Below are 10,239 nucleotides of genomic sequence, written 5' to 3' on the forward strand. Positions count from 1 at the left end.
CACTCGTACTAATTTGTTGGTGTATTTGTATAGAGGGATTTCTGTTCCCGCTATAATGCTGATGAATCTTCAACCTTAAAAACAACAACCACAAATTGCTGCAAAAATGTGGAGAATCCAATTTAAGATTGCAAAACCAAGACACTAAAAGAGAAACGAAACTGAGAGACACATCCAGCTCTGCCTCTGTAGTTAATTGGTCCCGTTGCTGAACTTCTGTTACTGGAAACATGTTTTTTCCTAGCGTTCAGCCAAAAGCCACCCTTTCCTTCCTTCCGCAGCCTGCTCCAGTTTCCTGGAAGTATCTGGCTTCAATGCTTCATCCTACTGGCACGAACAGAACGTCATGGGGGAGAACAAGGCCTGGATAGCAGAGCACGCCTCTTTCGGTGCCGACGGCACTTCCTGGGCAGCACTTCAGAGCTCTGCAGATGAGTGGTTGGAAATAGACTTGGGTGGAAAGAGGAACATCACAGGTCAGTAAGTATCCGCATCTTTTTGTTTGTTTGTTTGTTTGTTTCCACAGGCGGAGTGGAGGGAGAGACATAATGACTCTTGTCCAATATGCTCTGACTGGCAGAAGCTTTCCAGAGTCCTAAGCAGATATCCTTCCCATCACTTCAGTGGGAACTGGTCCATTAGGGGAAAAGGGGTGTTGCCCTCCCAACTTCAGTCTGCCTTCTTACTTATTGCATCCAGTCCAGGGGGGTGCCCCTGGCTGTCAGCAGTGGGGAGCCATAACTGTTTAAAGTGGTACGATCCTGCTTTAAATGCACAGTGCAGATGAGGCCTTCCTCTTGCCTTCTTCTGCTTCTTTCCCCCATTCCTTCCTTCACTGCCCCTCGTTACCTCAGGGATATGGCCCAGGCCACCACTGCACAGAACAAATTTCATATTATGTCCTTTCAGAGTCATTCTTTATTGTTTGGCAAGGCCTGAGGACAAGCTGGGCCCTTTCTGCTGTGGCAAACCCAGAACGTTAGCCTGTTAATTGGCGTGAGGAAGAAGAGAGGCATTGTGACGCCGAGTGGCTGGGGGCTGAGCGGAATGCAGGAAGGGAACGCATGAATGGAAAGGGGGCTTATCTGATTGCCTCTCCGGCTGGTGTTTGGCAGAGCAAGGGGATAGGGTTAAACATACAAGCTGATTGGTCTCAAAAAACTTCAAGAATCAGGTCCCAGTGGTCCACAGAGGAGGGACTCGGTGGCTGCTGTTGTTCTATATTGCAAGTCTCTCACAATATCAGAACTTGGGGCCATCCGATAAAGCTGAATGTGAGAGGATTCAGGAAAGGCATAGTTTAAACTATGGAGCAAATGATAGGCCCCGTCTGTACCACACTTTTAAAGCAGGATCATACCACTTTAAACAGGTATGGCTTCCCCGTAGAATCCTGGGAAGTGTGTTTATTTTATTTCATCCTAAGATCCCAGGGCGATTCACAAGAAGTGTAGTTTTTTTTAAGGGAGCTGGAAGATGTGAGGTTTCTTCTCCCCTCACAGAGCTGCAGTTCTCAGTGTTTTTAACAACCGCTCCCTCTTCCCAGGGAACTCTGGGAATTGCAGCTCTGCAGCTGACACAACAGTGACATGACAGAAGCCTATTTCACACATTAGCACCGTTGTCGTATGTGAGGTACCAGTTTAACCCATCTCTGTTCCAGGAATCATAACTAAGGGATCATCTCACAAGCACGACTACTACGTCAAGTCCTACCAAGTCCTCTCCAGCAGGGATGGAAAGAACTGGAAGGCCTACAAATCCAACGGTGGTCATGAGGAGAAGGTGCGGAGGGATTAGCATCGGTGAATGGTTTAGGCCAGGATGGAAAACGGGTAGCAAAAGCTCGCTTTGGAAAGGTCCCCGCAGTTGACCCTCCATTTCACCCTCTCTAACCCATCCCAGGTCTTCGAAGGAAATAAAAACAGCCACGAAGAAGTCTCCAACGCCTTCATCCCCCCGATCCTGGCCCGCTACCTGCGCATCGTGCCCCACAGCTGGAACCAGAGGGTGGCTCTGAAAGTGGCACTTCTGGGGTGCCAAGTGGCTCGCCTGAAGTCCCAGCACCCCTATAGCGACGGCGGAAGTAAGGAGGGGTGGGGCCGGCTGTATGTTTGGTTCTTGGAAAGACGATTTATTTAGTTGTGGCTTTTAATGGGGTTTGTAATATTTTATACATTGTATAAGGCCGTCACAAGTCAAGGCCAACCAGGCAGCCCCCGGTGGTGGTGGCACTGCCAAGGCCTGGAGGTGAGGCCAGAGCTACTGGCAGGAAGAGGCAGAGCCAATGACAGCCAGAGCCTGCTAGTTCAAGTTTTGCCCCTGGTGAGGCCTAGAAAGGCAATGCAGAGACTGAAAAGGAGGAATGTGACAAGTCTGTGCCACCCTCTTAACTTGTTCTAGTATATGGTTACCAGATTTTTTTCCAATGAAGCCTGGCCCCAGGCTCCTGAGACTGCCACTGCCATGTTTCCCGGAGACATTTAATAATAATAATAATAATAATAATGATAATAATAATAATAATTATTATTATTATTATTATTATTATTAATACCCCAAGGCCAGGCTCAGGGCGGCTAACAAGCCATAATAAAAACAAGTTGAATGAATACAACTTCAAAACAAGATTAAAATACAACATTAAAATATTGAAACATTAAAATGCAGCCTCATCACAGGAGGAGAAAGGAAAAAGAAAGAGGGGAAGGGAATCAAATTGGCTCCAAGCCAAAGGCCAGGCGGAACAACTCTGTCTTACAGGTCCTGCGAAAAGAAATCAGATTCTGCAGGGCCCTGGTCTCATGAGACAGAGCATTCCACCAGGACGGAGCCAGTGTTGAAAAGGCCCTGGCTCTGGTTGAAGCTAATCTAACTTCCTTAAGGGCCGGGACCAGTGGCGTAGCGTGGGGGGTGCAGGGGGGGCGGGCTGCACCGGGCGCAACATCTGGGGTTAGGGCAAATCCACGGGTTAGGGGGCGCAAATTACTTGCCTTGCCCCGGGTGCTGACAACCGACGCTACGCCACTGGCCGGGACCACTAGGGTGTTGCTATTTATGGACCTTAAGGTCCTCCGTGGGGCATACTGGGAGAGGCGGTCCCGTAGGTACGAGAGTCCTAGGAAATCTGGGGACAGTCTGGGGACAGAATTTGTCCAGGGACAGATTTGCAAATCTGGGGACTGTCCCCGGGAAACGGGGACATCTGGTAACCCTATTCTAAAAGGTAGACAGCAGGGGCAGGCTGAGGTTTGCCCATATTGTCGAGCATCCGTTGGGCAGCTGCTGGGAAAAACTCTTCTCTGCCTAAGACCTCAGAGAGCTTGACAATACTAGGCCAGATGGAGAAATGCCCTGACTTGAGAAAAGCAACCTGCCCCCTATAACCCACGTTGCAGCCAGAGGTTGACAGTGGGCTGTGTTTGGACCCTTTTGGAGTAAGACTTAGGAGGGAACACCTGAAGTGTGGTGCGTTAAGTACGTCCCCTGAAGATCTACCCCTTTGCAGTTCGCAGTGGCCCCAAAGAGTCCCCTCTCCTGACCAGCAGCCCAGCTGTTTTCACCCGAATCCCAGGAATAGTGATCAATTCAGAAAAAACAGGTAAGTGCTCGTTGGCGGCAAGGAGTGGCTTGGCCTAGCTGTTGGAGCAGAGGCAGAAATGATGGGTTATATCTGAAGGGCTGTTCCATGGGTGGTGTAGCAAGCTTGTTTTCTGCTGCTCCAGAGGTTAGGACCCAAACCAGTGAATTCAAATCGCAGGAAAGGAGATTCCGACTAAACATTCGAAAGAATTATTCTGAAGGTAAGAACTGTTCAACAGTGGAACAGTCTCCCTCAGAAGGTGGTGGGCTCTTTCATTTGAGATTTTAAAGCAGAATTTGGATGGCCATCTGCCAGGGATGCTTTAGCTAAGATTCCTGCATTGCAGGGGGTTGGACTAGATGACCCTTGGGCTCCTTCCGATTCTATGCTTCTAAGGGCTTTTTTTTCTGTGCTGAATCTCTCAACGTTCAGCATATTTGGGTGACCCCACATTCTGGTATTATGATAGAGGGAGAAAGCCTTCTCTGTGTCTCCACTTTCTTCACACCTTGCCTGATTTTGTACACTTCCTTCACGTTGCCAATTTCTCCCCTTTTTTTCTGCACTGAACTATTTCCCTTCCTTTCTCTCCAGGGCCCCCATTGCTGGTGATGCTGCTGATTGGAGGCTTTGTGCTCATCTCCTCGGCCCTCTTGCTGCTGGTTTTCCTCTGTCGTAAGAAGAGGTGAGTAGCGCCCCCCTCCCACTTCTCACCAATCAGCCCTGTAATTTGTGGGGGCTCCTTTCATTCCCATCATGGAAGGGCGGGAGATGTCACGGCCACAAGGTCCATGAGCTATAGCTTTCCTGCAATCTCCCCTTGACAATGGGCTGCATACACAAGGCACGTGGCTTTAATAAACACACACAAGGAAGCCTGGGAACTGTAATCACTTGGAATACTGCAATGCGCTCTACGTGGGGCTACCTTTGAAGGTGACCCGGAAACTACAACTAATCCAGAATGCGGCAGCTAGACTGGTGACTGGGAGCCGCCACCGAGACCACTTGAAAGATCTACATTGGCTCCCAGTACGTTTCTGAGCACAATTCAAAGTGTTGGTGCTGACCTTTAAAGCCCTAAATGGCCTCGGTCCAGTATACCTGAAGGAGCGTCTCCACCCCCATCGTTCTGCCCAGACAGTGAGGTCCAGTGCCGAGGGCCTTCTGGCTGTTCCCTCATTGCGAGAAGCCAAGTTACAGGGAACCAGGCAGAGGGCCTTCTCAGTAGTGGCACCCGTCCTGTGGAACGCCCTCCCACCAGATGTCAAAGAGAAGAACAACTACCAGACTTTTAGCAGACATCTGAAGGCAGCCCTGTTTAGGGAAGCTTTTAATGTTTAACAGACCACTGTATTTTAATATTTTGTTGGAAGCCCACCCAGAGTGGCTGGGAAAGCCCAGCCAGATGGGCGGGGTATAAATTAAAAAAATTATTAATATTATTATTATCATCAACATCATCATTATTAATTAAGGGTGCTGTGCATTGTGGCTCTGTGAGAGATAAACTACGGTTCTCAGGATTCCTTGGGGAAAAGCTGTTTGCTCCAATGGTACGATACGCATACAGCCACAAACCCAAGTTGAGCACATGCATACAAGAAGTCTTCCCATCCAGTCACCACAAAGAGTCTGCAAATAGATTGCACCTTCTGAGGTCATGTTGCACTAGGGATAGGCGGCTGTTTCCCTCTCACTTCACACAAATTGACTCCCTCCAGAAACCTCCTGCTGCAATACAATTCCCATCATCCCCAAACACTGGCCATGCTGACGGGAGAGATCTCTAGGTTTGAGAGGTCTGTAGCAGCCTTGAGAGGGCCATTAGGCTCAGTCTGAATCCTGAGAAGACAGAGGCTTTGTGAATGTGTGGTTCTTGGCTCCAGTTGCCTGCCCTGAATTGGATAGCACTACCTCCAAAGGAGCAGGTACATGAATTGGGAGTCTTCCTGGAAATCCAGAACCTTGGGGTCGGGGCGGAAAATCTGGCTGAACCTGCTTGATAAGTTTTCTCTCCCTCTCTCCCCAGCAGAAAGACACCAGCAGATCAGGATTGCAACCTCATAAAAGGTAAAGCGCCTAACAGCACACAGAACTAGCACAGGTAGTCACGTTTGGGAACTGGTGAGCAGGTCGCCCTGCTTTTCCACTACAAGTGTGTATGGTGCAGGGAGACAGATTATTTTGTGTTTCTGCACACCTGTTTTGAAATAGCTCTCCCCCACAAAAAAAAATTTTTTTGAGCTGACCCACAAATCATTCCAATATCTTAGTCACGGCACCTTGCGTCTCGAATGCCCTCTCCAGAGAAACCTGCCCAACACTCACTAATTTGTATTTTTGCTCCAGGTGAATACAAGGCATTCCAGCTCTTTGAATTGCTGGTTTTCATAGCTATTATGCTCCCGCCTGGTCTGCTGGGTGGATGAGGACATTTTCCATTTTTAAAATTGTTCTGTTGCTGGGTTTTGGGGGAGAACGAGAGGTTTTACTTTTCCACTGTGTATTTTCACTCAAGGAGTGAAATGCTAAAGGCTGGCTTGTACGTGCATTTCCTCAAACAGAGTTAGCCAAAATGGTGCCCTACAGTTGTTGCTGGACTACAACTCCCATCATCCCTGACCATAGGAAATATGGGTCGGTGCCAGTGGGAGTTGGAGTCCAGCGACATCTACAGGGCATGCATGTTGCCTACCCCCATTCAGACAAATAACAGCCTCCCATCAGCTTCTGTTCGCTAACTTCCAAAACTGAATGTCATTTCCTTTTGCAGCCTGCTCATTATTATTAAAAATTGCTTCAATTGTATCTGGAAAGGAACGTTCTTTTATTTCTTATCACAGAGCTGGGAGGGACCTTAGAGATCTTCTAGTCCAGGCATGGCCAAACTTGGCCCTCCAGCTCTTTGGGGACTATAATTCCCATCATCCCTGACCACTGGTCCTGTTAGCTAGGGATGATGGGAGTTGTAGTCCCAAAAAAGCTAGAGGGCCAAGTTTGGCCATGCCTGCTCTAGTCCAAGCCCCAATGCAGGATCTGTGTGTTTCTGGTGGTGGTGAGCTGTCTGCCCATTTAGTTCCTTCTCCAAAATGAAAAAATGGACTGTTTGATTGCAGCATGCAAAGTGGCTTCAAGCTGCTCGTTTGTTACTCCTGCTGACTTGAAGATTCCCTTTTAGGTTTCCCAACATCAGAAGCCAGCCAGGTATGTCCCAGAGGGAGCCTGCAGTTGTCCACCTCGGAAATCGCCTCGTTTCCTAGGTCTGGAACGCCAGTAGATCTCAGCAGGGCTCAGTCTCCAGGTAGGTGGCGTCTGTTCTGGGTTTGAGAAAGGTCCACTGTTGCCCATAGCAAGGGCTGGGGAACCTTTCTATGCCCAAGGGCCACATTCCCTTCTGGATAGCCTTCCAGGGGCCACGTGCCAGCACTACTCAACCTGCATATCTGTAAATCATTATGAAATGCCATAAGTTTCCATAAGACCCAGGTAAGTACTACCCACCCAGGAATCACTTCCTAGTAGGAGAAGTAGGGAGAGCATAACAATATTTACAAGCAAACCATCCCGAATACAACTTACAGACACCTGTTTTTCTTCCCCTGCCCTTCATCCCCCCCAAAACACTGGGGATGCGGGGAGGGAAAATAATGCCTTTTCTGAATGGCCGTCTTGTTCCTTTGTGGTGGAGAAAACACAGGGTTAATTCTAAGGAACCGGGTTGGGGTGCCCATAAATTAGTTTCGAGCCAATGCAGCTCATTGTGCAGAAACAACTCCGGCAAATTTGGACAGCTCTTATTACCAGCTCGTGCTCAGCGTATTCGCTCCATTCACCCCACACAGATGGGACCAAACACTCAGCCCATTGACTCCCGATTTCCATCCATGATGCTTAGCACGCATAAGGGGGGGGAGAGAAGAGAACTGGGCATGAGGCCATCAGCAAACATCTGCATTCTGGAGCAGCTGGTGGCAGTGCCATTCGTGCAAAGGGGTCAGGCCCACAGGAAGGAAGGAAGCAGGGAGGCGGGAGGAATTTGGGGGAATCTCCACTTTGCTCCCTGCCATGGCCCAGCCCTTTGTCCCTGCTATACAAAGTCACTTGGAACAAGTCCTGTTGCTGCACATTTCTCTGGGGCGAGTGCAGGATGTCAGCAGTGCTTGCAGGAGTAGGACCAACGGAATATGTCCTGGTTGAATCCATGTTTGGGGGTGGGGGGATGATACAGATACAAACTAGGATGAAGATCTCCATTTTGGCATCTTGTTGACACAGGAAGGTCTTCAGCAGGTGGGAAAAGACAACAGAGGTGGGACCTGTCTAATATTCAAAGGGAGGGGAGAGCATTCCAATGGGCTGGTGCCACAACACTAAAGGCCCAATTCCTATGGTAGCTTCATGAGGCCCTCAGCTGTAGAGCACAGTGATCGACTGGGACTATAAGGGGTGAGACAACCCTTCAGGTTCCGAGCCGCATAGGGCTTTGTGCACCAATACAAGAATGCAGACAAGAGACATCCTGAGATGGTATTACGTCAAACACAAATAAGGTTTCTAGTGTGGAAGTATTGTGGAATACTCTGCCAATGGAAGTTCAGCAAGCATTTTCCAATTCAACTTTTAAATATGCCTGTTGAAAAACTCTTTTATTCCATCAGGGTGATACAGGCAGTTCAAAATACATCTTTCCACAACAGTGACATGATTTTTTTAAAATAAAAAAATCAACTTATTTAATGTGGCTTATATCGCATGGCTTTTATGTGCGATTGTGGTGATCCACTCTGATATATAAAATAAATTAGTGGCATACAATTATTTGTAAATGAATGAATGAATGAATACAGTGGTACCTTGGTTCTCGAACTTAACCTGTTCTGGGAGTCCATTCAACTCCCAAAACCGTTCAAAAACCAAGGCGCGGCTTCCGATTGGCTGCAGGAGCTTCCTGCACTCAAGCGGAAGCCACGTCGGACGTTCGGCTTCCGAGAAATGTTCGCAAACTGGAACACTTCCTTCTGGGTTTGCGGCGTTTGGTAGCCTATTTGTTTGGGAGCCAAGCTGTTCAAGAACCAAGCTATTACTTGTATGTACGTACGTACATACATAGGCTGATTTTAGGTGATGTGTCTCAGAGGGCTAAATCCATAATTTCACCGGGATTTCTGTTTTCCCCCTTTACAGAATACGCCGAGCCAGATGTGGTCCAAGTCAGCCCCAGTACCCAGTCCATCCCGTCCACATTCAAGCCGGCTCTGGACGAAGGCTACACGCTCCCCCTGGTGGTGAATCACTACGATGTGCCGGGAAAACACCACGAGTACGCAGAGCCCTTGCCTCCCGAGCCAGAGTATGCCACCCCCTTCTTAGATCAGTCTCCTCCTGCGGAGCCGGAAGGAGGCGCATTCAGGAAGAACGTCTGCGTCATCAAAGTCATCTCCTCTCCCCAAAGCCAGGCAGGACCCCTGGTCTCACCGGTCTGCCCAGAGGCCCTGGCGCAATACGACTCGCCTGCTCAACGGCCGGCAGAGAAGCCAGAGGGCAAAGCGGGCGAGGCTGGCTTGTGGGAGGGACCTGCCCAAACCAGCACCATCTACACGGAGCCTCACGGCGACCGGACTCCGAGCCCGAGAGACGAACGCCCTCCACCGCAGCCAGCTACCTCTCCGCAGAGCTTCCAGCTCACAGACTCCCCGCTCACACATGTCTATCACGAGCCCTTGTGAGCAGGGCAGAAAGGATCTTCTGGTGCCCAGGCTGCTAGGAAAGAGGTGGATTTTTGCAGAGCATCTTCAGGTCAAGGGCGTAGGAAAGCCTTAATCAGGCTCTCTGTCCATCTAGCCCAATATGGTCTACACTGACGGGCAGCAGCTCTGAAGCAGAGATCTTTCCTAATGCTTGCCACCTGATCCTTTTTTTAAAAAATTGACTGATGTTCTGGGACCTTCTACGTGCAAAGGGCTTGCTTCTCCCCTGAACTGTGGTCCTTCTTGTAGGAAAAACATAGCACTCTTCCTCCCACCAGCAAAGGAAAATTAATTCATTTTTTTTCATGCTTAACTCCTATGGAGCCTGGGCAAGCTTTCAATTCCAGGGGGCTTGACTGGGGTTCCCTCTTACTTTCATTTAGCAAATGCCTCTGGCTTATCTTCATTAGGACTTGAAGGAACCAGTCAGGTATTTGGGCAGAGGGTTGAAAAATTGCATTCATATGGTAACATTTATTCTCACTGCTCTGCAGTTGCAATTACTTTTTGTGAATAACAGATATATAATATATATACATGTTGTGACATGAGGTTCCTAGGAGGAAGAACAGAGCCATCGGAGCTCCCTGATCCTCCATCACATTCCCTTATTAAAAACTTGAAGGCATTTCGTAAACCAAATCAAAATCCTTTGCTCTCTTCCTCTTCCCAACAGCAGTCACCACAAACCCGCCAGATGTTTCATTTTACTTGCTTTAACTATTCATTTACTGCTCACTGATATATCCTTCCCCACTTCATGGAGGGTCAAAAACATTAATACATCAAGAAAATGTTTGCTGGCTATCAGTGGCGACTAATTCCATGAACTGGGAGGCAGTTGTCATGAACTGGTAGGACACCGAAGAAGGGGAGGGGAATCTGGGCGAAGGGGTGTAGCCACGA

At 48.8% G+C, this 10,239-nt stretch overlaps 1 protein-coding gene across 2 annotated transcripts in view; it reads left to right on the plus strand.

Annotated features, from left to right (window-relative positions):
- The window catches only part of LOC310768640 (discoidin, CUB and LCCL domain-containing protein 1-like), a 43,550-nt gene extending 33,569 nt beyond the window's left edge, over positions 1–9,981 (plus strand). Inside the window, exons 8-15 of one of the 2 annotated variants that reach the window (XM_083627170.1) lie at positions 282–476; positions 1,664–1,785; positions 1,906–2,086; positions 3,509–3,601; positions 4,178–4,268; positions 5,616–5,656; positions 6,765–6,887; positions 8,771–9,981. In XM_083627170.1, coding sequence (XP_083483296.1) covers positions 282–476; positions 1,664–1,785; positions 1,906–2,086; positions 3,509–3,601; positions 4,178–4,268; positions 5,616–5,656; positions 6,765–6,887; positions 8,771–9,312 — 1,388 coding nt within the window. In that variant the 3' untranslated portion in view covers positions 9,313–9,981. The remainder of the gene's footprint in view (positions 1–281; positions 477–1,663; positions 1,786–1,905; positions 2,087–3,508; positions 3,602–4,177; positions 4,269–5,615; positions 5,657–6,764; positions 6,888–8,770) is intronic. The other variant, XM_083627171.1, reaches the window with a different exon arrangement.
- The last annotated feature ends 258 nt before the right edge of the window (positions 9,982–10,239 follow it).

Source organism: Podarcis filfolensis, assembly GCF_964270895.1.
Source record: "Podarcis filfolensis genome assembly, chromosome: 8".
Classification (NCBI taxonomy): Eukaryota; Metazoa; Chordata; class Lepidosauria; order Squamata; family Lacertidae; genus Podarcis; species Podarcis filfolensis.